General features: G+C 35.1%; 1 protein-coding gene across 16 annotated transcripts in view; it reads right to left on the reverse strand.

Annotated features, from left to right (window-relative positions):
• Nucleotides 1-27,434, reverse strand: part of PPFIA2 (PTPRF interacting protein alpha 2) — a 351,100-nt gene that overhangs the window by 98,476 nt on the left and 225,190 nt on the right. For all 16 annotated transcript variants that reach the window (XM_040595910.1, XM_040595899.1, XM_040595903.1 and 13 more), the window contains 2 exons: nt 23,318-23,482; nt 12,522-12,596 (listed from right to left, as the gene is read on the reverse strand). In XM_040595910.1, coding sequence (XP_040451844.1) covers nt 12,522-12,596; nt 23,318-23,482 — 240 coding nt within the window. The remainder of the gene's footprint in view (nt 1-12,521; nt 12,597-23,317; nt 23,483-27,434) is intronic.

Below are 27,434 nucleotides of genomic sequence, written 5' to 3' on the forward strand. Positions count from 1 at the left end.
ACCCCAGAACTACAATTAAAGGATATCAAAGCCCTGATCTGCATGCACAAACTGAAGAAATCCCAATTTAAATCTAACCCCAGTATGTTGAAATGAAAGCACAGTAGAGTGAATTAAAGTACATATTTCAAATATTAAACCAAATGTACCCATTTAATTTTAGTCAACATCTTCATACTTTTCAATGACATTCTTAGAGGGAGTAATTTTTTTCCTACAGGTTTCTCCAGTGAAAATCAAGGATGTGGTCCTCACTGATACAATTATATATAGATTTTTAATGATAATAAACATTCTTAATAAGTGGAACTTCTAAATAATGTTTTAATTCTAGGACTACTGCAGAAAAGAATCTAACATGATAGCCATTTTCTAATGCAAAGGAATTAGACATACGGTTTCTTTTTTATCTTCTTATTTTGTAACCATAGATTCTACACAATTAAAGATGTCCAAACTACACTCTCTAGGAGCAATGTCAAACAAGCTGGATCATTTCTTATGACCAAACCAAGTAAAACAAGCTTTCTACAGCTCCTTTTGGAACAATTCCATCTATACGTCGGTACTGCCTATTAATATGAATTAAGATTATTTAATATTTCCTAATGCTGGCATTGTCCAATCAAGATCCCAAAGTAAGAATATCTAATTTTCTCCCTTTTTAGGTATTGGGAACTTGTTTGCACTAAATTAAAAAGAAACCTGATTGCAAAAATCTTCTGATATGGTTACTTAGGAAAGCATTTACCAAGATACATGTATCCTTCGCATATCCCCAGCACAGTCTCTGTTCCTTCACAAATATTTTATCACTAAGGTGTTTTATAAGCATTAGCAGACCAGTAGCAAAATGGCAATAATTTTCTTCATAGTCTGTCAGTAACAGATGTGGAAACAATTTGTCATGCTTGCAGACCTTGGTCCGCCTATTGCTCTGCCTATTGAGAATGGAGGGCCAATACAGACCTCTGGGTGGCAAATTACTCAATTCACATTATTGCTGGCTGCTCACAGACATTAGTTTTTACTGTCTTGCTAGTGAACTACATTATGAATTTGCAGAATAGTCTTAGAGCTGCATGTGCACTGTTGGGTTCAGGTGATCTAATAAGAAAACACGATAAATTTTATGGTTCATATGATAAGGGGAGTATTGATTAATAAATATGAAACTATTGAAGTTTAATGTTGATTTTATTAATTAGCTAATGTCATTAATTTAAATCTTTTATTTAAATGCAGAATGTAAGACCTAGTCATACATTCAAAAGATTATTATGGAGAGTAATAGGCGTAAACCATAATATGATCTTGTTATATTATATAAAATCTGGTTTGGGAGTTACTGAATGTAAATGTTCTTAACAAATCATGTCATATTTAACAAATATACACAAAATTGCATAATCATTCCAAAGAAGCACATTAAACAAATGTTAAAACAATACATCATTCCAGCAGATTAAGAACAAAGCATAATGGGTATGTGGTTTGCATTTTCATCAAGACGGATGTGCAAGATTGTTAACGATAAAGAATCAACAAGACTGATTCTTGCAGTGAAATTACCTTGATCCACACGAACATCTTGTTTGACAAATGACAAATAACCTTGAAGCTGATACAGACAGAAAGATAATCAACTATGTTCTTAAAGCTGAATTTATACCTCTGGTGCAGGATAAAATGGCATACATTTCAAAGTTCATGAATCCCACAATAACAGATCAAAGAGAAGTGATGTATTCTTTCTGATGTCTCATGAAAGGCACTCTGTGCATACCCTGAGCCAACTAAACAGTAGACATTAAAATTTTCACTGATATCCTTTGTACAATTAATAGTGAGCTCTACAATGCAAATCAGCTAGGCATACCTTTAATTATATGTTATGTTCTTTACTTTAGCAAGTTGGTGTGTTTAGAATAAGGCTTTTGTTAACATAACCTTATGAAACCAAGGCCGTTGAGAGTTGTATTCCATTGATTTGCTAAGCCTCCTAAATAGGCTGCCAGATATGGCATTAAATCCAATCTAAAATTATCCCAGTGTCTAATCTCATGCTGACTATGAACAATCCCTAAAATAACCATATACAAATACCCTTCCAGTTTCATTAATCCCCTGGAGTTTTCAGGTGTGTAGGCAAATGATTGTGAAGTATAGTCAGCCACACATCTGGCTCCTGCCATCCCTGTGTTCTCTCAGCTTCGATTTCCTCAGCTGCTATCCCATCTCTTCTTTCTCCCTTTTTCCTGCTTTGGGTGAGGAATATGTGATAAATAAGAAATTCATGGAACCTGTGCTAGAAACTCAACACTTTCCAGTTCTCTAGTTCTCTGGAATAAAATAGAGAAGATATCAGAAGATCCATTTATAACTCCCTGAGGTATGTTCTTCAGATTCACAGCTGTGTCATATATTGATCTATTTGTTTGCTGTTGCACAGAAATATCAGGCACGTTCTGTGATCCCTATTTATTGGTGAATATAGAACATGGTAGAGACCCCCAAAATATTGCCAATAACTCCACCTCAGGAGCTCCAGAAAATGGAAACTCTCCATACATGCTGATTAATTGCAGAGCAGTTGTGTTATGTAAAGAGCCCTTAACACTATGTCCTAGAATTATTTGGACTCAGGACCTCATGGACAGAACTGTCATTCCTTCCCTGCCTGCAGCCCCAGCCTTTCCTCCATTAAAAAACTAGGCACAGAGCTGGGGGAGGACAGGCTCAGCATTTAACTCCCAAGCCCAGAGTTATGATGCAGTGAGCACACCAGCATTCATGCAGTGTAGTGGGGCTGATGCGGTATACCAGGACAATTATGTGGCAGACTGTGCACCTGAGTAGATGCTACTACAGCCATCAGCTGTCAAAAATGAAGTTATGCAATTTAGCCAAGTTCATCCACCAATACTTATGAAATCAATCATTGCACTCATGAATTCTATTGGATTGCACTATACTTCTGGCACTGTAGGAATAGTCAACCAGGCACCCCAGTGAAAATAACCTCAATGCTTGTTGGGACAAGAATGTTTTAAAAAAGGATCAGATTAACCTGAGTCCTCTGAGAGATATTTGCAGAGATCCTATGATGGTAAAAAGGGTAAATGATGACTGCCACATGTATTGCATGGGTTACTGTGCTACCTTGGCTTTACAGTAATGCTTTTTGTCCATAGCTGTATAAGCAACATACGTTAAAAGGCAAATTTATACTATAAAGCAGGAACCATGTTTTAATATTTTTTTACAACAAAATGAGGGCCTGGTCCTTTATTAGAGCTCAGCTGGGAGTGTAGTAATGCAATATAATCATAGCAAAAATGTGCAATAAAAGCATTCCAATATAAATGTGAAAATGGAACGTATTGCTACTAAATATACCAAGAAATATTTATATCTTTGCAGTACTCTAAGTTGTAATTAAGATTAGGCCACATTTTTTAATGCAAATAGAAATACAGTATCACTCCAAAGGCACAAGTCCGAATACTTAGGCCACAGGTATTATAGAAATGAGAATATAGCATTTAGACAAAATAATAGTATGAATATGTGTCATAGATTTCCCAGTTACTTTTCTTTAATTATTTGGACCACAGAGTTGGAAAAAAGAAAAGATGTGAAAGACTAAAAATTTGTCAATGCTTGCTTAACAACAATCAGTAGTGAAGGTGACAGGAATGATGTAAGGAGTGATATAAAGAAGTGTTACTCAAAACTAGTTCTTCTGCTGTCAAGCAACAGGTAAGAAAACACTGCAAATCCAAGAGAGGAAATGAGTGTAGGAGAACTCATGTGCTGAGGACTGAAATGAGTGACATCACTGAAAACATTTAGGTCAGTGTGAGACTGTAAAAGCAAAGCCAAGCCTCTCTCTGCTTTCAGAAAAAGTGAATAAGGAGAAACTCAGCAGATCCAGCTGATGGAAGGTGTAGTCAGAGCAAGAAGGTAGAAAGAGGATCTCCACAAATTCTTGCAGAAAATGTTCAAATTAAATTGTTATACATTAATGAATTTAGTACATGCCTATGTTTGCCAGAAAGTGCACCAAAGGAAGATTACATTGTAACATTGTAGCACCTGATTTGTTCTCAGAATGAGCATCCTAGAAATATTTTTAATCCATACACACACAGAGGATTCAGTTTATGCTCATTTTGATGAAGATGCTAATTTTATGGAGAGTTTGTGCTGCAAGGTTGAGAGGAAACTGGGAATTTTTAATCTCTAGTCATCATTTATTCAGAGAAAAAACCAAAGCATTAAACCACCCATGTTTCTAATCATGAGGGACCAAGGTTTCATTAAGTCAAAGGTTTATGTCAGACAAAAAGATGAAGTAGATTTAACGAGATTTGCAAAATGTATTTCAAAGATATAGCTGTCTGCTCTTTTAATATTTAAACAATTGTTTCATAGCTGCGCAGCAGGTTTGGGGGAAGAGTAAAGAAAGAATTAGCAAATCAAAAATTTACATAGCTTTTTTTAACTTTTCCCATGTTCCTTTAGACCAGGGGTCCTCGAACTTTTTAAACAGGGGGGCAGCGCGGATGCAGTGGCAGGCAGTCATCTGCGGCTGCTTCGTTTCCCCCCCCGGGGGTGGGTGGGTTCTGTAAATACCGGGGGCCGGACTGAGGACCCTGGGGGGCCGTATCCGGCCCATGGGCCATAGTTTGAGGACCCCTGGTTTAGACATTATCTTACACAGCTTAGTGCAATTAACAGTTTATAGGAGCATAAGAGTAATGTATGTATGCTAATTGATACATAGGGATGTGCCATAGCAGAAAACTGAGAGGTGCAATAGCTCTCAGGCTGTTTTGTAAATAACTGGAGTAAAACCGGTGTAAAACTCTACTCTTAATGATAGATCTGTGACAGTGGGACTCACTGTAGTCATAAATCTTTATATAACAAAATCCCATGAAAAATTTTACAGGTAAATAAAATGAAGGAGAAGTATTGGCCATGACACAAGGTTTTAAGAAAAACATCAAAAATGCGGTGGAGATCCTTAGCAGTCTGAATCTGTCATTTCAGGTGAAGAATCTGTTCCTTAACAGCAGTAACATCCTGAAGCACCCTAATCCATTCATATTTGAGACCTTAGAATATTTGGAAAATAAAAATAGAAAGTAACAATCGTCTTTATGACATGATATTGAGAGTAATATATACTGAGATAAAGATCAAAGATTTTATTAGAACTATTAATCACACTGGATTCATGAAGGAACAAATAGCTTCCCCTTTCAGCTATGTTTTTGCTCAGGAAAATCTCCATGAACATAGACCATGTGTCCTTTCTATTAATCACAGTCTTACAGAGTAATTTCTTTTAAAGAATACATAGGAGGCATTCAAATTAGATGAAAAGTCAGTGCAAAATTTTAACATACTATTGGTCACATGCTAAATGGAAGGGTAAGAGAACACAGCATTTCAGGATGTCTTTTGAAAATACCCTGAAATATTTTGGCAGCTACTTAGTTCAGGTCTGCAAAATCATTTCAGAGAAGACCAAGGTTGCTGAAACTATTTAACATATATTACTGGGTTACCAATGGTACACGTTGGCCAACCCATGAACAGGACTGAGTCACTAAGGAAGGTTATAAAAGGAGAAATTAAATCTACAAGCATTTTTGTCAAGAGTTTTGTATGCCAACACCAAAATACGTGCAAAATCATTTTCTGTTCTCACTGTAGAAAATATGTTTGTTTTATAATCAAAATCAGAAAACTTTTCTCTGTTGTAGAAATTTATGAGAATTATACTGAGAAACCACTTGTGCAAGTGACATAGTTGATGTCTCAAATACTTTCTTAAGTTACTATCTGAAAAATGCATTGAATTTTAGACCTATTCTGCTTTTAATCTGCTTTTGATGGCAATGCAAAGATCAGCCCTGCTGGCCTCAATATCCACAAAGAATTTTAGTGTCTTTTTTCCTCTGGAAACAGACTAGAATTAGTTGAAAACATAAAATGTAATAGTTATAGCAATTTAACTAATTATTTCTTGTGCTCATTTATTTTTGACTTTGTAAAAAAATAAGGCAATGAAGGATGTAGTGGTGCTGTAGTAATTTTCAACTTCTTCAGCTACCATACCACACGTCCTAACTGAATTGTGTAGCAACAGAAATGAATGCTATCGAACATGGAGTATGAGAAATGTCCACCAAAAATTGTTCTGCTTCATTACTGTATTTAAAACTTCAGAGCAACAATAACTTTTTGCAGGGTTAACATTTAACTAGATGGCTAAGGTTAAAGGCAGAATGAAAACCAACTACATATAGCACATAAAGATTACATTTCAAACCAAGGTATTTTTAATTATGTGCAACTTTGCAGAAAAGATATAATTTGGCACAATCACATAGACAGTTAAAATTAAAGTTCAGATCACAAAGAAGATCTCTCCAGAGATAGACCTGTGTAAATTTCTAGCTTAAAAATAAAAATTAAAAACCTAATTTGTAGGAGAAAGTTTACAAAGCAGTAACTTTCAGTTACAGCATTCTGAGAAAATGTTGTAAAACAAGCTACTGTAGATGAAGGCTGCTTCAGATTTGCAAAAAAGTACTTAAAGTCATCAGAAATAGGTGTAAGCAATCCACTTGGCCTTCTTAAAAAAAAAATAAAAAATCACTGAGCTTCATCTAGTTTCATCCAGAGATTTGACATACATAATTTCTGAATTTCGGATTGGTGAAATTCTGTTTATATTATACATTCAAGAAACGCACATGCTATTTTTCTCAACAAACTATTCTTTTAACAGCATTTCTACTCCAAAAATCACTTTGCATTCTATTTATGTAAAAAAGCTAAGGCCAAAAATAACTTCCTGTAATGAAAAGTGCTTTGAGGTAATAGGACCTGAAACAGCTGGGGGTAAAAACGTTTTCACATGCAACTATGGATAAAAAGGACATGCCACAGTTAGCTGAGGTTTTACTTTAAAATACATATATATTAAATATTACAGAATATTTCATTAACAGTAACAATACTACAGTCTTGTCTGCAGCATCTCTCATGGTCAGAGTCAAAACTATCCTCAATTATTAAAAGCATCTGCATTTTTTACTGGTTTCTTGACTTGCCCTGCATAGTAAAAGTTAGGCAGTTAACTTGGTATTTGAAAGTTCTTTGGTGAATGAATGGCTACATTTTCTGGTGTCTTTGGTATAGAATATAAAGAATCATAAATCACAGATCATCCTTTCTCTTCAATGATGTAATTTTTTTTATGAATGCTTTCACGGATGCGATAAAAAATAGCACCAGGGCACCCTAGTCAATAAACTAACCCACTGGCAGGAAGAAACTCACTGCCCAAATAGAAGAATGCATGCAGTTACGTGAAGCAGAGATCTGTGGTCCAAAACTCCTGCAAGCACTCTGATAGCTCTGGGAGTTAAATTTAGCCTCAAAGTTGAGGAAAATTCTGTAGCAGCAAGTGAAAATTGTAACAATGAGGTTCTGAAAGGAAGCTTGTGTGTTTTAAATATAATCTATGTGTCAATTGACAGAAGAAATATAATGTTATTTCGCATTTGCAAACACCATTGGCATTTTCAATAAATGAAGAAAAGCATATGGTAGTACAGTGATATATAAACTCAAACCAGTAATTTATCTGATTTCATATTCTACACAGTCCCAGTGTTTTCTAGGTTTCTGAATTATATCTTTGAGATAATAAATGTAATTAAAGCTGTATTTTTGATGCCACATTTTCTACTAATGAGAAAAGCTGGAAAAGCCAGCATATTATCCAGAAACAAAATGGTTTTGGAATGCCACTTATCATACAGTCATTTACAGAGTAAGATCTTACAAGGGCTGGATAAATGTTTAAGATGAGCAGGAGAAAACTGATGTGCATAATAAGTGCAATCATTTAAAAAATATTTTTTCCCAGTATAGTATTAACTATGTATAAAGCTTCAATTTACATACAAGCCTTGGGAAAAAATCTCTGAAGGTCATTTTTGGGGAAACTATTTGTTGAGTCTGTTAATGGAAATGGCAACAGTTGTCATTTAACATTGTACATTACAGCAGAAATGGATTTAAAAGCATCACTATGGGCCATGGTACATAATCTATGTATCCTTGCCCTGTGGAAGCCACTAAACCTTGAGCAACCGGTGATATATGGCACTAATGAAATATCTTGGTGTGTTGTTTGCATGTGCTGTAGTTTAACCTATTTTCAACAAAAACTCACACTTGTAACACTAATAGGAGGATCTCAAAATCTGAGGAACAATAGTGGTTATCTTCTCAGTTATTTCCATGACAATAGTAAATGACAAAACTGGGAAGGAAAATTTGCATCCTGCTTCCCTTGCAAATAAGACTAATTCTTATCAAATTGCTATGTAAAAAAGAAGCTGATTAGCAGAACTTTGTTGAACTTTGACATTTACATATTCACTGAAAAACATCATATTTGCCTACAAAATGTTCACAGACAGGCCCTATTGTACCACTGAGCTTTGGTATTGGATGTATCCACTCACAGCTTGTCTAATTGCTAATTGCAAATTACAACCTTCAGCCACAAAACTATTTGGAGAGATCATGGGTTATGTGGAACCAGATGAAAACCAGCATAATTTTAAAAGCACCTGAGGGGTAAGCAAATATAGCTATGTTTTAGAGCAATTTTAAGTAAAAATGGGAGGTAATTTTTTTCAGAAAATTGTTAATATTTACTATTCATCTTAGCTACAACAAACACAATGAATAGGATATCTACCAGTTGTGAAAAAATAATGGCTTCCAGTATAAGCATAAAAGAAAAAAAAAAAGTGAATAAATCTGGGTACATCATGTGATAACTGCTGATAGAAAGCAAATATTATAAGGACTATTATGGAATTTAATTACTGTAGACTGTTATCTTGCCCCAGTCTGCATGAAAAATCACTAAGAGCAAATCAGATTGCTGTTATGCTTAAAGGTCCCTTCTGCTGCCACTAATCAGCTGCAGCAAAATAAAACATAGTCAAATAACTTTTTCCCCTAGTAAAACATACAGTCAAATAACTTTTTTCCCCCTTGTAAAACATACTTAAACAATTTTCAATCCACTCTTTAAACACAATATAGCCCCATTTTTTATTTCCTTCATATCTAGATGCCCACTGCCTAACTCGGAGAGCTTCTGCTGTTTGTAAGCAGTAAGACACCTAAATTTAGCTGTCTGTGCCTTAGGTGTCTACATATGAGCTTGTGTGAGAGTCAGTAACCTAACATCGGCATTTGGTGCCATTGTAGTGATAAGGGGTATTCCTTCCCCACCTATAGCTCCAGACAGACACAGCTGTCTATCAATTTTGTGTTGCATCTGGCAGCCCTGGCAGATTAACCACCAGGTTAGCTAGCTGGCAGACTGCATTTACTCGAGCTCCACAGACTAGTCAGCTTTTAAATACTGGCTCACACGTGGAAACTCAAATTCAAGTCCTAATTCTGAGTCGAATCCTGCGCTCTCTAAAATACACTATAACGTTTAGTGTTCGCAAGCATGTTTTAATAAGGAGCTGATGTACCCTGTAAGTATCCTCCAGCTTGGCACAATTTAAAACCAAGACTTCATATTCAGAATAGTTAATGTAACTGACTTGGTTAATTCTGTGCCTATAACATTGTTGTTAAATCTGTAGTAAACATAAGGATTCCCTTAAAAATTTGATGTATATTTTATATTGTAATTTATAGTGAAAATTGATTTTTGGTATTGCAAATTGCTAGTATATTAAAAATATTACATAAAATCAAAATAATTTCTGTGTAACATTTATATGAAAAGGAGATGAACTACATATTCACTATGTTATAGAAACTATTGCCTTCACAGAATCAAACCAGTAATGAACTTATTGGTGGACATTCTTGTTTCTGAAAAGTTCAACTGAACCAACAGTGACTTATGCTATATCAATAGTCAATGTTGGAACTGCAGACCAAAGCCCTTCTGTATTACTCTGGTGTGATTACATGTAAATATTAGTTAAATGAGCTAAGTTCACCCAGTGGGTCCAACTGTCCATCTCTGGCCCCTGCAGTTTAAGGCCCATGTGTGTTACTATTTCCCATCAAACATGAAGTGCTTTGCAAGATAGTGCTGGCTACTAGAGCTGAAATCAGCTTTGCCAGAACTACAGCTGTTTTCACTCCCTTTGGTATGTATGTAATGTGCTGCAAAGACTGTTAACTGAGTTTATTTACCATCCAATGATGGAAAGCTATAGTATCTCTCTCTCAATTTTTCTCATTTATATAAGGATATTTACAATAAGCACTCATGAGTGTCTGCAGTTTCTCATTGTTGCTCTGGGTTAGAGCCATAGCCATATGCTTTCAGAGAAAGGTGCTATCTTAAAATACGCATTTCTATTATTTTTTAATCCTTGAATCTATTACTTGTTATATACTTAATCATATACTCATTTAATCAGGGGACCAATTTACTGTCATTATTTTATGTTAGATATAGTCCTGAATATATAGTACACTCTGTGAATCACTGTGAGAAAAAAAAACCTACAAAAGAAAATATTAATTCTCTTGGGAGAACAGACACTGAGTGACAGGAATACAGAAATTACTGAAAAACATATATTCAATTCCCTTGGAAGCTTGGCCCATTTACTTTCATTTGTCTTTTTTTTGTCTATGCATTTGTGTGGAATCTAGTATAAAAACAGGCAGTTCTGCATTGCAGTTCTGTAAGTAATTTTATCTCATTTAAGTAACCAATTTTGTGAACATTATCTGAACTCTTGTTCAAAGGCATTAACTGTTTGAAAATAATCCTCATTCTCTTCCACATCTCTTACCACCTGGCTCTTTTTTTCATTGTTATTTAATAGAATTTCCATTTTTCAGCTTTAACTGTTCCTCGCAGGAAACTGGCATAACAGTATTCAGATTGTGTTGGTGGTCATGTTATGCTTGGTTGATTAAATGTCCTTCTAAATGTTTTTAGTATCATGTAGACACAAAGTTTGTACAATATTTCTAAGGATCTGGGGCAAGAAATGCTATGAAAGTCCTGTTTCAATTTAATTTAATTGTGTATGGTTTTACTCCTTACTGTCAATACAAGTATCACTATTTTTTTTTTAAACTCTTAAAAACAAGCCAGTGCTCTGAAGGCCTGATCCCCTGCCCAGTGAAGTGAACTTGGATTTAATTGGACCATGAATGGGAAGGATTAGAGGAGTGTCATGCATCTCAGTTGGCTTGACTGGCCAAAAGAATGGCATTCTATTTAATAAACACTAGTGTAACAGATTATGCAACACAATGTAACTAAATCATTTGAACCCAAGTGTTCTGGACATTATGAAATGGAAAAATAAAAGAGGGATTTTATTTTTGCATGGATAAAGTGCAGTCACTTCAGAAAAGAAAGGGATGATTCAAATATGTAGTTCGTAGTTCATAAAAAGGTTGTACTAATATCTTAATTGGAGATCCTATTTTTAAAGAAGTTACTTTAATAAAGTAACTTTTCTAACTTAATACTAGGAAAAAATCACTTTAGGATTCTCTATTTTACACTATCACACATTATTCTGAATTATAGATATTAATTTTTTACAGAATTATTTGGTAGTACTTTAAGTTTGTCTGTGGCTCTGTTCAGCTTCTGCCTTAAGCCTGCGTAAAATGACACCAGTCAATGGACATAACTCAAAATAGCTTTAATCCAACTCTATTGCTTGTCTGACTTATTTTTAACAGTGTGAGAAGCACACATCAGGTGGAGATTCAGAACATGATGGGAATGATAAAGTCATCAGCAGTCTCCATTATTTATATTTTCTTGCCTCAGAATCAAGTCTCTGGTGTGCAAAATTCCTTTGTATATGTGTGTACAGTTGCGTGTGCAATACCATTATGTGTTGCTGTTCAGCCTTTCAAACAAAAGAGAACAGTCTGCAGACTACCATACAGGAAAAATATCTCTTGTTCAAGTTCACAATAGTTATATGGCCCCACAGTTCACCATGATACACTGCAATTAAAAGGGAAGAGACAAACCTAAATTTCAAGGTCATCCATAATCCTTGCATCAATGTTAACATTTATATTATGTGCGCATATATGTGTGTGTGTATGCTTATAGTAAAATGAAAATTCAGGTTATTGAATTGTTTATAGTATCTGACATATTCATTGGTTCTTTCCTTTTTTTGTGTCCAATAAGATATTTGGGAATCTGTCACTAGCTTTTGGATTTTGGCTTGCTCACAAGGGAATAGCAGAACGGAATAAACCAGTAAACAGAAGGTTGTATTAATCTTACAACCACCTTAAACAAACCTCACTGAGCAGCTTAATCAGAACGTAATTTATCTTTTCTTTTTTTCTTTTTTTTCCTGGCAGTTTTAAGAAAAGTGACAGGGAACATATGGGACAGAGTATTAGAAAAACTGAACCTCAAAAGGGGAGAAAGTGTTTTATGTTACCTCCTGGTTAGCAGCAGCTAGTTCTTCTTCCAGTGCAGAGACTCTTTCTAAAGAAACCCTCAGTCGTTCCCTTACCTAGAAGAAAAATCAAAATATGTGCAGTAACGTAATTTCTATCAGTCTTTAAAGATTATATAATCTCCCATATGCACTACTGTACGCCCTGCCAGTCTGCAGGCATGTGTGTTGCATCCTTTCGTGAGACATACTGTGTAGTAAACATTTAAACCTAACTATAGGAAGATTTAACGCATGAAAATAGGTGTCAAATTTTAAATGCCATACTGCTGTTCCACAGTTTGCTGATAGTTTTATGGAATACACAGCAAATGCAAATATTCTAGAACCACACTAGTCATAAAAATAAAACGTTGTTTGCAAGCAACTTTTACAAAGGATAAAGAAAAAAACATTGCAGATTTTTTAAGTTCATTCCATGGAAGATAACTACTCTGTTCATATTAATTGAACAACAAATTCATTGAAAAAATAACTTGTAGCATTGCCTTCAGGCACACATACTAAGATATTTTGTATCATCATGCAGTTTCTTTGGGTTTTGCAAAAGGTCATAAACAAGATATGCTCTCATAAGTAGAAAAGACTGCTGAGTTTGTACCAGTTTCAAAGATGACCTGTTCTGTTCTAAGGATGCCTATGATCTAGTCTATTATTATTATTATTACTAAATCTTGATTATTCACAAATTATAATAATAATAAATACCTCTGAAGACATATTTACTGTTGTTTGAATGCTCTGGCTCAGCGTCACCTCTGTAGCATTAAGATGAGCTAAGCTGGCAACACAGTCGCCAGTCTCCCAGCATGATCAAAAGCAAATCAGACCTACAGTGATCTTCACTGCTGTGTGTAGGTGACTTTCTCTTGACTGTGAAGGCAGCCTATGGCAACTACTCTCCTAATCTACACAACTTTATTAGGCACCTCACACTGTATGACTTTACAACCTGGCTAATCAGTCATCACTCAGTGTATATATATATATATATTTATATATATATACATGTTCCAGCTACATGGTGGCAATGCTCTTCCAGCTGATGGATCCAGGTACGTTTAAAGCTATTAGCAGTGTTTGTAAGGAAAGCTAGCATATTATGTTAGGACAAGAGATGCAGCTGAACAACAAAGTAAAACAAAAATCAATCTTTTGTATACAATGGAATATTGTACATTTTCATGTATGTACAGTGGTTTTCACACCCTTGACAAATACAGGAGATCCTTGAAAATGTTGTGTATGTCCTAGTGCTTTCATACTTTTTCCAGTGGCATCTCCGAGTCTAACAAATACTAGCTTTCTGAAAATACTTTATTTTCCATTACCACTTACAGAAGCGAGACTTTGCAAAGAGACTCACTACATTCCAAGGACGGCTTAGACTTCAATAGATGAAAATTACTTGGCAAAACTATAACAAAGCATGTTCACTAAACTTTAAAACTAACTAAATCTAAAGATCAAATACATATTCAGGAAATTAACACTGAAAAAGAAAACTATTCAGTCTTTCTAACAAATGCAAATATAGTTGCTTATGAAGTACTTTCTGGTCCTTTTTACGTACTTCAGCTTTATTAAAAGAAACAAAAATTAAAAATGTATTTCATGTATTCACAAGAATTATTTGAATGCTCTCAGGTAACTATAGTTTTACTATGCACTAAACAATATTGCCAGCCTTAACAGAACAGAAATCACAAGTGATTTGCTCAAAGAAGTGAAAGTGAGTTGAAGAGTGTTAAGGTATAAGAAATATTAAGATGCTCTAAAGATCACAGAGAATCCTCAATTATTTTTTTCAATTTCTGATTTATTAATTACCCTCTATTCCTTCAGCACTATAAGACTGAGGAAAATCAACTCTTAATGTTCCCAGAGATGCACGTTGTAGCTTAAACAAACATTTCCTTTAGGGTGTGACTATGTAACTGCCTGTTCCTCACCTGATGCAAATGAAGCTCAAGCCATCCTGAAGTAGCAATGACTGGGCCACCTCTGTGTTAAGAGTGAAAATTACTACAAATGTTCATGACTGTTTCAACTGTTTTCATACACCAGAACAACAGAATGCAGTAGGAATACGCAATGAACTGAAAATGTTCCTGCCATTTATTAAATGTCTGTACTACTTTTTGTCAAAGACTTCTATAAAAATCTTTAGTAATAAAGCTTGCTTTTCAAAATGAGCTACATAATTCCTGGGAAACATCCCCATAAAGCTTCAGATTTATGGCAGTACACAAGATATTCACAGTCATTTTTATATAATCTTTTTTATTATTAAATTATAACAAATTTGGAATATGTAAAATTAATTTGAAATATTGAATTTACTAATTATAATTTATGCATAATTTCCAGCTAATTCTATTTTTCATAAAAGTACTTCACACCAGATGTATAATGCATCAATTATTCTGGCTGTAATTGAAAAAATATTTTTTTAAATAGCTGAAAAAGTATTTCTTCATTTGCCTTTCCTTTTTCCTATTTTTTAAATCTTTTTCTGCTTGAAATCCAGTATTATTTCTTCAGTTCTTCTACCAGCTTCCATGGCTACTCAATGACATGCTTCCCTGTTCAGATGGATGAAAAGTCCAAGGCAGTATGAGTCCACCACCTGGTACTCACATCTTTTTTCTCTCTCTGCTCCTTCCATGCTCTCTGCCTTCCCAGGGGTCCCCCCCTCTGTGCATCCCAAAGCTCTCTGTATCCTCTTCTCTTCCCACCACAACTTCTGTCTTTCACTAGCACTCCACTACTAAAGTGCATGTTCTACCAGCGAGGGGTGTAGTCCTGTCTTCAAGAGGCCTGATTTCAACCTCTTTAATCACAGTGGGAGCTGGCAGACAACAATTTCTTACTGGAAATCTCAGCTTAGATTTTAAAAAATACACAGGAAAAACAACAGTCATCTTTCTGTCTTCAGTCTTTTTAGCTCTAAGTGCCTTTGAGGGACAAGATGGTTGAGAGAAAAATCACAAGACAGCAGTTGTTAAAAGCTGAAATGCAATGAGTTGGTAATTTTACTTAAATTTTCGTAAGTTTCCTGAAACTTTCACGTATCCAACCCTAAGTGTTTTATAAATAAGAACGCATGTTTAAAAACTGTATGTCCAACACCGGCATTCATTTTGAATAGTGTTAGAAACTGCAAACCAGCTAGGGCACATTACTGAGGAGGTCACACTCACAAGGAGCTGTTTCCAGAAAAATTATCCTTAACCTTTGCACACTGTGGCACTGTAGAACTGAATCCTAGTGGGTTCTATATGGACATTTAAAAGCCTGAAAATAACACTCCCTGAAAATAATAGGCATTTCTTTCAAAGAAAATTTAGGAGATGCATATTTTACACGGCACTCCAGAAAAAAATAGGTACAGAATTGATATCTTTATTCTGAATATCAGGATATTATATTAAAATGCATTTTTTTTTCATTCTTGGCCTATTATCAATAACAGCATGGAACAGTACCAGTGCAACACAGAGCAACAGCTGGAAGTCTTTTCCTTTGCCTTGCCTTCCCTGCCTTCTATGTACACAGTTAATGCACTACCTTTTTTATAATGACCTAACCAAAATTGAAGTCTGATGGCCCTTATTTGTTCTTTGAATATAAAAGTTGCTAAGGGAACTCAAAGCAACTCTGCCTTGGCACAGAAGACTTCTTTTCCTTTTTCTGACTAGTGAACAACTAATTCAGATTCACATTTGCCACCTTGGCATTGGAAATGCTACAACTAATTCTTCAAACACACGCGTAGTGGCTGTTAAAGTTGAGGGAAATCTTTGATTCTATCAGTGAAAAAAGAGGAAAAGCACTACATCAGTGTTCTGATCTGCAGGAGAGATCTGCTCTGGTTTACAGCCCAGAAACTGTAACTTTATTTCTCACTTTAAATTTCTTTCTCAGCCTTTAATTGATTTCAAAATAAACTTGAGGAAGAACGCAAAATCCGAATAAAGATTTCAGGTTTGTTCATTCACATTCCAGGAAAGAATACAGGCTACGAATGCCACACTAATGTACGTGGTACACAAAAATTTTGAAAAATATTTTACTCTGAGCAATATTTACCAGTCAGTAGTTGTATCAATGTTTTAATGGATTTTGTAAGTTCATATTGAATAACCTTTGAATCTAAATATGGAGCGACAGCCAAAGCCTCTGAAAAGCCATATACAAATGTATTGCAAAGAATTTTGTATTGGACTCCCTCTTCAAATTTATGTTACAGCAAACAAACCAAACAGAACCATCATAATTTCTGAGAGGTGTAGGAAAGGGTGTTGCTCCTGGTCACTCTCCTGCTAAAGAAAAAGGAGCTGGAACAAATGCTTTTTTTTAATCTGATAATTTGGGTTTTTTTCATTTAATGAATGCAAGTTAGTGATTAGAATATTACATGTTTTTTTTCTGGAAGTGAAAGTGAGTGAGTAACTATAGTTCATAGAAGTAAGCATTATCTTAGTGAGATTGTGCTTATCAATTCAGAAATAACAGGCTACTTAAATTTCATGGACTCCTTCAATGTATATTCTATTCTCTTGGGCATGGTATAAATCTTTACTAAATAAGGTTCGACAAAGTAAGACTAATCAGATGTCACCTGATCAATCAGAACATGCTATAATATGCATTTTTAAAGGCCAGATTGCTGTTACAATGCCACAGACACAACAGAAAGAGGTTGCTCTCTCTGTGTTAGAGGGTGTATCCAACATGTGCCCAGATGACTGGGTATTCCTCTGGCTTTTAAATGCAACCACATTATCTTGAAATGTAACATAGTCAATGTCATGGTTAGCACTGCTGTCAGTGCAAAACACCACCCATCTTTCTCCATCTCCTAGCAACTGCTTCCTACTTTTTTCCTTGCTGTCAAATTCTTTCTTCATTTACTCCAGATCTACAGCCCCCAAAGAGCTTTTAAAAACCACTTGCACATGCTAGAATTGAATCATTTTTTCCCCAAGAAAAGACTATTGAATAAAAGATCTCCTAGCTACCTGTTAATGAATAAAAAGATAGTGAAAATACTGACATGAATAGGTTGGTTTTATTTTCAAGAATATTAGGTGTACTTTTCTGCCATGAATTAACCTAAATAGAACTAGTGTTTTTTGAATCTTAGCTAGGACAACAACACCTGGTAGCTATCCTTTGTGGAAATCAATGGGACACTTGTTTCCAAAATTGACCAAAAAAAGGGGCTTGGAGAAGTTGCTTCAAAGTTTCTTTTTTCCAAATGCACATTTTAAATGTTGAACACTAAGTTTAAAGCAAAATAGGGAAAATGTCTGTAGGAAAATAAGCATGTTCAGACAGATATTAGATGTCAATTATAGGTATAAAATTGTAAAATAAAATAACCATTTTTCTAGGGTTTGTTCTTCCTAAATTGCATATAAGGAACATGTACTTCCTGACCTACTCTATACTCAATGCCTATTCTAACCATGAACTTAATCTGAGCTTCTATTTTCTATTCAAGTCTAACGATGTCTAGTAAATCTCACCTTAATTTGCTTTATTATAAACTATTCCACATATATTAATACATAATATCACAAAATATTTCACTGATTTATATTATTTCTACAACTTTTCATTGCATGAAATAAAGGAAAATATCAGCTACTTAGCAGCAGTAAGAGAAATCTTTGAGATCTGAAGCATTAAGGAGGTCAGGGGAGATTAACTGAAGAGAAATTTCCGCTCAGACTATCTCCCTATCAATACAGCTGCAAATTTAAAGTGACTTATGCAATAGCAAAGGCTATTAGAAATGTTAAGCCCAAATTTCACATTGGTCCCAATCATAATCAATACTAACCTCTAGGGTGTTAAACTTCCGATTTGTTAACAATGTTCATTGTTTGTGGGACATAACCTAACCTTACACTTAGAAAAAACAAACACCAAATTTAACTTTGAATATGAAGAAAATCAAGAGTTGGTAACAGAACTGTTCATGTTCTGTGTTTTCAGATTTCTAAAAATTTTAGCATAATTAGATACATGAAGATGTTTGCAAATACTTATTCCTTGTGTCAAATTAAATTTCTAAATAATAATACTACTAAAGTTAGTGCAGTATCAATGTCATTTATTGTGACACAATAATTGACATTGTGTCACTTACCCAAGGAAAGACAATGAGATTTCTTAGAGATACACATAAAATAATAAATATTTATAAACTAAATTAACTCTTTCATTATCCCCATGCTCTTAAATGAAAATTCTCACAAAATGCACTACAAATATGCAAGAACAGACTATGAAGATTGTTGTTTGGAAATGCTAGGATCTCATATGGAGAATGGGGTGAGAATAACAGCACACTATTACTACCTTCTACGCACTAGGATGTACCTATTCTGTGTACTGACTCTCTAGCATTGGAAGATCGTGACAAGCTTTAATTCTACAGGGGGTGAAGGGATGCTGAAGGAGCTGTCAAACACTGAAATAACTGTCAAAGACAGTCATGTTTTCTCTGACTAATGCAATCATGGCTGGGATCTCTTTATGATCATCTCTCTTTTGGGCAAAAGATAGAGGCAAACCCCAGATTTCATATAATATATATGGGGCTAATAGGCTTTTTGAAATAAGCTAAGGGATCATTCCTAGTGCTTCTTATATTCAACCAGGCATCCCTGGAGATATGAACCCTGAATTGAAAGGTTTTATTTTCCACTTTCCAGTCTCTTTTATATTTTTCTTTGTATTTTGTTACAGTAACGAGGACATTTTTGTAGTTGTTCTACTTAGTACCTAGGACTTCTTGCGTGACCAGTCAAGTGTTGCGGCAGAGCTTGTTGCAGTGTAGAAAGTGAAAACATGAAAGAAAATTTGAATTTAGGAAGAATGTAAAGACTTGGGATTTTTGTAAGTTTAAAAGGCAAATATTTTTATGAAATATGTTGTTATGCTTTTTCAAGGCTGTAACGACTAAATTATTACTTTCAACATCAACAATTTTTGTGAAGAAAAAAATTAAATAAATTTATCCATTGTTCATTTGCAAAGGGTTGTGATACATTTTCAAAGCACTTTAGACAGTTTGCATTACTCTATCTATTAACCTATGTAATGACATCAGTTTATCCTATATCATCATTTGTTACTTCAGTATTTACTGCAAAGTTCTGCCTTCAAGCCTCTCTGAGCATAGTGGAAGAGTCTGCGGGAATGAGAAATAACCCACAATGCAGAGGAAAAGACAGACGTAAATCAAAGGGAGTAGACTGGCTGCACCCAAGGCTGCTGAAAGACTTGACTGACTCATCATAGTGAGGCCTTTTCCATCTTTGAAAGTTAACAGCAGTCAAGGGAGATTCCTGATAATGGAAAAAACCCAAATGTTGTGTCCGCCCTCATGAAAGGCAGGAATTATCATGGGAAGATCCAGGGAAGTACAAACTGGCCAGTGTTGGGAAGGTTACGGAGCAAATCTTCCTGGAAGCCATTTCCAGGCACATAAAGGACAAGAGTGATTGGGAAGAGCCAGTATGACTTTGTCAAAGGCAAATGACATCTGGCCAACCTTATTGCTTGTGTGATGAGATGACTGGCTCCATGGATGAGGGGAGGAGAACAGTGAACGATTTTCACTTTGTCCATACCAAAGCTTTGTGCAAGGTCTACTTTTTTTCCTCTAGGAGAAAAGGGATATGAATTAGATAAATGTATTATAGACTGCAAAGAAAAATGGCTGGACTGCAAGGCTCAGAGGTTTGTTATCAGTGACACAAAGTCCAAGTGGCATCCCATTATTATGAATGGAATTACTCCAGGGAACAGGACAGGCCTGGGGAAGAGAGAGCAGTTTTGCAGAAAGGACCTAGGGGTGAATAAGGCCAGACACACAGTTCAGTCAGCAGGTTGAGGGAAATCATTATTCGCCTCTGAACTTATGAGGATGCATCTGTTTTGGGGCTCCCTAGTAGAAGAAAGACACTGCCAGACTTCAGTGAAGGCCCACCAAGCCGGTCATGGGCTGGAGCATATGGCATATTAGAAGGGGCTCGGAGAACAGGGTCTAGTCAAACTCAAGAAGAGAAGGTTCATGTCTACAACTAGCTAATGAGAACATGTGGAGAAAACAAAGCTAGCTTCTTGGAGAAACACAGTGACAGGACAAGAGGGAACAGGTGCAAGACTCAGCAATAGAAACTCCAGCTATGTATTATGGGAAAAAAAATAATACAATGAGGGTAATGAAACACCAGAATAGGTTTTCTCCCTGGAGATATTCAGAAGTGGATTAGACAGGTTCCTAAGCAACCTGAAACAGTTGGCCCTGCTGTGAGCTGGAGGTTGGGCCAGATGTCCTCTAGCAGCTCCGTTATTCTACCACTCTCTGAATAATTTCAGCAAATTTTCATAGGTGGATTCATATCTTATTTCTGAAGGGTCTGAAACAAATGTAATTTACATATTTTTTCTGTCAAAGAAAATATAGAATAGATGACTTACATGCCATAAAGTTTTCTTTGCAAATTTGGGTGTATGAAGTCTTTCTTACTTCCATTATTTTTTAATAAGAATCTCAATAATGTTGAAAATGTGTGCTATAATGTGATAGCATTATATTATCAGGTAACTGGATGACATAAAAACTCCTTCTAAAGAGAGACACTACAACATAAACACATAATTTTATACAGGATTTGTACCTGAAAATAACATGTGCTAGGTTTGTAACAAATAATTTTAAAATCATTTACTAAACTGTGTCCTTGATTGATCTTGTAATGTTTTACAATAAACTCATGATTTATTATATCAAAATAAAAACGATTCAATAGATGAGTAGCACATAGGAAAAAATAATTTTGATCAATCACTTTTAAAACTTGTTTTATAATACAACAAATCTCCTGTTAATATGATTCCGGATGTCTGATTTTTCTACATTGGCAATTATCATTGCCACTGGTACAGAGACCCATTATATACATAAGATATGTACCTGTGATACTCCAACATTTTTAAATTAACTGACTCCTGATTTTAACCTGCTACATTAAAAAAAAAAAAAAAGAATGTTCATAATATAAGTCAAAATATTATATTTAGCTTTAATCTAATTCTGTTCAATAATTTTCAACATGAGAGGTAAACTGCATAGTACCTAAACACTAAAAAATTCACAAAAGAAAAAGTGTAAGAAGTATACAACTGCTGCATCTCAGAAACTATTTAAACTTTAGTTTTTATTATTTCTCATATTTATCCAGCACAGTGTCAATAAGTATAAAAGCAGGAGAGCTCTCTACTCTATAGTTGTATCAATGTTTGAAGTGTTGGTTTAAAGATCAAAGCTCAGACCATAAAACCTATCAATCGTCAAAACATATTTTTAATAACACAGGATTTTGTAAGTCTTAATGACATCCAAAAGCTTATTACAATTGCTTACAGTGACTAGAAGTCATTACATTTCTTTTTCTAGATTTTATTTAAATATACTTTCATGATATGTAACTGAACAGAATATGCAACTAGATACGCCTAAACACAAAATAAGTTTTGATTCAGCATAAGTTCCTTAAACTCATTTAACTTTGAACCCGATAGTTAACCCAATATGACTCATAACCCTGTGTTTCACACCCTTATTACCAATGACTACAGCTACCCTTTTCATAAAGCTGCTTCTTTTAATAGTAATTCCTTAAATATAGCCAACTTTCTGAGTAGATTTCTGAAACAAAAAAAATATTTTTTTTTTTACTGTGAGACCATTGAACTGGTTCTACACAACACAGCTTAACTGCAGTCAATGGTTTCAGATGCTGTGCTGCACATCTCCCCGACTTACCCAACCATCTCAAACAGAGAAGCAACTCAGCCACAGCAATGAACACAAGCAAATCGGCCAAGACACAGCCCACAAAGAACTACGTTCTTTGCTTGTCAGTGGTCGTTCTTATGTGTTCCCTGCATGTGTAGATTTGAGGCACTTATTAACTGAGATACATCATCTTCTGAGCATATTCTTTCTAGATGTGAACTGGATTTCTGAATTCATATAAGCAATGCGCAAGGTGTTGTACATCCTCATAGTTGTACAAAGTTTCATTTACACAAAAGAGTCTTTCCAGCCCAGGACACATGAGGAATTCAGTGGAAGGAAGGACCCTCTTAATTAGCATGACTAGATGCAGTTATTGTGGTGGTTTTTATCTTGATTCTGCAAGCCTTTCATTACCTCTGATAAAGAAGGATCTACTACTTATTTTAGGTCATCCTATTTGTAGAGGGAACACTGTGCTTATGTGTAAATGCTAAAAACATCTTAAAACTTAGGAGGTGTTCCTCCTAAAAATTTTTAAGAGACAAGTTCCTGTAAGCAGTTAGAAATGTCATTCTGCCTTTTCACTCTTGTGTTTTTGAAATTTGAGATACCTACATTTTCTCCACAATAACTTAAAACCATATCATACAGACAGCAAATTCCATGTTGTCATCTTTATTTGGTGCTAAATAGGAGAAGCATGTCTGGTAGGTGTATGATTTGCTTATTTTGGAAAGTCAGTGCTATTGTCTAGAAAAGATAGCTGAAGTGACCTGAAGTGGATTACAGCTATTGGTCATACATTCATATGGATTTCTTTGGCCATGTGTAAATACTATTAATATAGGAGACATTCCAAACAGTAAATAAACAGTACTATTGTTCTACTGTGTCACAAGGCACAGTTAAGTAAGACAGAGTGTATTTAGTAAGCTTTTTTTCCATACTGTACCTTTTCATCCAAAGCCTTGTGGTGCTCAAACAGAGATTTCAGAGCTTTGAGGACTTCAACTTCACTGGAAACTCCTGAGGGAGACTGTGCTTGCCGTTTCACCACGGTCATCCTCAGTGACCTTTCGTGTCTTGAGACAAGGCACTCCAAATGCTCCAGTAACAGCTATTGGACATGATATAAAAGGTTATTAATTTTTGTGCAGCCAAACACTTTGGAAATTCTAACTACAAAATGCATGACAATAAATGGCAATTTTCATGGCAACCTCATTTAGGAGAGACTGCTGGAATTATTGACAATATTTCATGATTCTAAATCAGGTGGAATAAATAGAATAATAGGAAATCTACTAATGATTTCACTTAAAACCCTGCTATGAAAAGCGAGAACAACAAATCACTCAGCATAGGATCACTAATTTAAGTATATATTTACAGTATTATTTGTGATAGCAATTAATGAGCATTAACAAATAACAACCAAAGCCAGCCTAAAGCATCATGCAAAAATACTAAAGTTCATAATTAATGCACCCTAACTCTAATGTATTTTCAATGTATACTGAAGGTTACTTAACAAATTTATGTGAAAATAAACAGTATATTTTATTAATTTTTAAGACTATTCATTCTAAATGCCACAGCTAGTGGTGTTTGTCACTAGTATGTGCTCTAAAATGTTCACTGTCTCTGTTGTATTACAAACACGATGGAAAACACAAAGGTCCATACAGAGGAATTTCACATTTTTGTAAATATCTGTAAAATAACCTGTAAATAACCTAATATAAAAACATATGATAACTATTTTTCATTATTACTGAGGTGAAATGAAAAATTAAAATTATATGTTGATATTGTGTAGAAAATTCCCCATTTGTGTTTACTTTCATAGGGCTATCATTTCTGTTCTTACTCTGAAAATAAAAGAGAATTGGTTAGCTGTAAGGTTAAAGCAGGATAGCTAAATTCATGACTCACAATGCATGTTAAATGTATTGTAATTACAACATACAATTACATCTAAGTCACTGAACTGGAAATTTGAAAGTTACAGGGATAATTGTTTATTATTTCTCCTCTGATATGCTTTTTAGTTTAGTTACTATTATTAAAGATATATATTTATCTGTACTCCATAGTTATTTTCAGTCACATAATGACCTTTATTGTTACATGAATTAATAGACAAAGAAGAGCAAAACCAGATTGTAATACCATTATAGTTGTAATACTTTGATGTTATCTTTGCTTCAAACATGGTTCTTGTGTCTGGATTTGCCTGGTTATTATGTTACAGTAACTGTATTATTCACAAAAAGTCAGCAATCACATATGCAAACCACGTTCATACATCATGAACTGTAATGACTCCATGCAATTCAAGGAGGGTATTTCTACCATTTCTGAATTCAGGTGATGGCTTGTATTTATCAAAAGCAAATGAACAAGGAATTAATGAGTTCTGTCATCCAATCCCTGTAGGGCTGGCAGCAGATATAGGTAAATTTTTAATTATTTCAGGCAGTCCAAAGTAACAGGCAAATCTGAGGAGACCTCTTCATCATAGAGCCATCAGGAACTTGGTACAGGGCTGTGGTAAGGTTGTAACTCAAATGAGATCAGAATAGCTTCCAAATACTTACAGAGTACTTCTGTTCATAGCAGTACTAAACACACAGTTAATTGCCATCATGAATAGACTGAATTTCTGAATTTTGGCCTAAATTCATATATTTACATGATTTTTCTAAGCCACATACTTTATCTAGGAGATAGCTGGAGAAAAGCAAGTCAACAGCTGGTGTAGCTAATGCTACAGCCTACTCTCTGCCACATCTCTCCAAAGAGACTGTGTGACTGCAACATGTCCTTCCCGCTGCAGGCGGACCCTGCCCCACTCTGTATTCCTGGGGTCGCCAAATACTGACTCTGATTTATGCTGGGGACTTACATTTCTCCACAGTCATTCCCACTTGCTGGCTGATCCTGTTAGAGCCTGGCTCATCCTGCTCTGTTGTCTGTCTTGTCTGCCTTTATACAGAAACTTTTCATAGCTACCATAGCTTCATAGCTACCTCTGGAACAGTCTAAGTCCAGATAAAATGCTATGAATTTCTGCAGAAATGTGTGTGTGCTCTGTGTGTGTGTGGGCGTGTGTGTCTGTGTGTGGAACACAAGAAGAAAACTAATATACATCCAGAACCTCATTTTGAACTGATGTAAACAGACAATTTTGACAGGGAATTTGAAGTCAGCATGGACAGAAGAAAGACAAGATCCTTACTGAGAGAAGGAAGAATGGAGATCGAAAAGAATGAAGAGCAAACAAAAAGTTAAACAAGGTTTCCAAGTGTAAGAATAGAGCAGAGTGGGATGATCGTGGACGAGTTTACTGTGTGGGATGAACAGTGCAGCAACCTGGCCCTTTGTAGAACGAGAGATAACATATTTAACTTTAGGTTAAGTTACTGCCATGTTAGAAACATGCATAACATAAAAGTAAACCATTGAAAGTCACCCATTTAATATACACTAAAGCTAATTTTGCCTTTAGCTTAGAATTACCACTTTTGAGATGACAAAACCATATTTCAATGTCTGTATATATTTCATAGTTATTAAATAAATCAAGTGCAAAATATTGTGTTGCCTATTTTACCATATAAAGACAGATGACTTGACATCGCAGTTAAGAATTTCTGCACTACTTGTGAACATTTGATATGTTTTCTTTCTGTTCTTATTCACTCAGGCTACTCAGCCAATGGTATGTAGTGGTTCAGTTTTCTGGAAACTATCTCTGAACAATGGAATTTTCCTTACAGTCAGCCCTAAGAATAATCAAGAAGACATGCTGACATAGGTTTCTGGCTTCTAAAACTTTCTTATTTTTGCTTTTCGGGAAAAATCAGCTTTATTTCTCCACAAATTCTGTGAGCACTGCTTACAGTAAATACAGCTGAGCAGAGTATTATTAACCAGGTCTCCCAGCGCCACATTACTCCCAGCCATGCTGAAAGGGAAGAACAACCCAAAGGATAGAACATCTGACTGTGACTGAGCACCTGACGGCAAAGCCTTGCCCCCTGCTCTGCTGAAATGGTACTGCTGTTTGATCTGTCCTTGCCCCACTTACAATTACACTGACCGGAAAAAAAAAAAAAAAAAAAAAAAAAAAAAAAAAAGGTAACAGATCTCCCCTACTTCCCTGGGAAGAGCAAATGACACTGACAGAACTATGAAGTGTCCCAGCACTACAGTGATGATGGAAGGGACATATAAACATATAAAATTGGCATTGAAGGTAACTTCAATTGGCATTCAAGTAACATTTAAGTTTAATGACTGAAGGAAATCACAATAACTTGTGGGTATAGGGGCATATTGGGAACTTTCTCCCCTGTATAATTCAAGAATCAGTATTACAAATATCTGTGAGAACAACCATAACATTTTATGTCAAAATAACATTTTAATGATATTGGTAGTTCATTTAAACTACAAAAGAATTGTTAGAAACATCTTTAGGTATTTTAGCGTGTTGCAACTAAACTCTGGCATTAATAAAGAACATGGGCTACTGAGCATTTTCTGCTCCCTCACACTGTGACAAGTTCCTACTGTTGTCAAGCACTCAGAGGGACAGGCAGCTTGCAGAGAAAAGAAGATTAAGATCAACAGCAGCAGGCGGGACAGAATCACCCATGCATCATTACTATGCTTTTCCTACTGGAAAGCATAAACTTGACAATGAATTATGAAATAATCTGACAAGAGAATTTTACTCTTATGCTGGGCAAATTTTAGGATGCTCAAGATGCTGTGCTGATAATTATACCTTAGCTAAATGGGATGTGGTTTTCCAGAGCTCTGAACCCTTCATGAACATAAAGAATGTTTAAAAATAATAAATTAAAAACTTTAAAATGCTCTAGTGCATATTTTCTGAGTGAATGAAGCATCTTTGAAATGTTAATTAGAACTAAAACAATAAGAATAGAGAAAATCGTTAGAATATACCCAGCTTCCAGTATTTTTCAAATCACTTCCAAAGCACTTATGGAAGTGATTTATTGTGAAAGGAAATGCATGGTTTAAATTTAACAGTATCA

The sequence above is a fragment of the Falco naumanni genome, chromosome 5 (genome assembly GCF_017639655.2).
Source record: "Falco naumanni isolate bFalNau1 chromosome 5, bFalNau1.pat, whole genome shotgun sequence".
NCBI lineage: Eukaryota > Metazoa > Chordata > Aves > Falconiformes > Falconidae > Falco > Falco naumanni.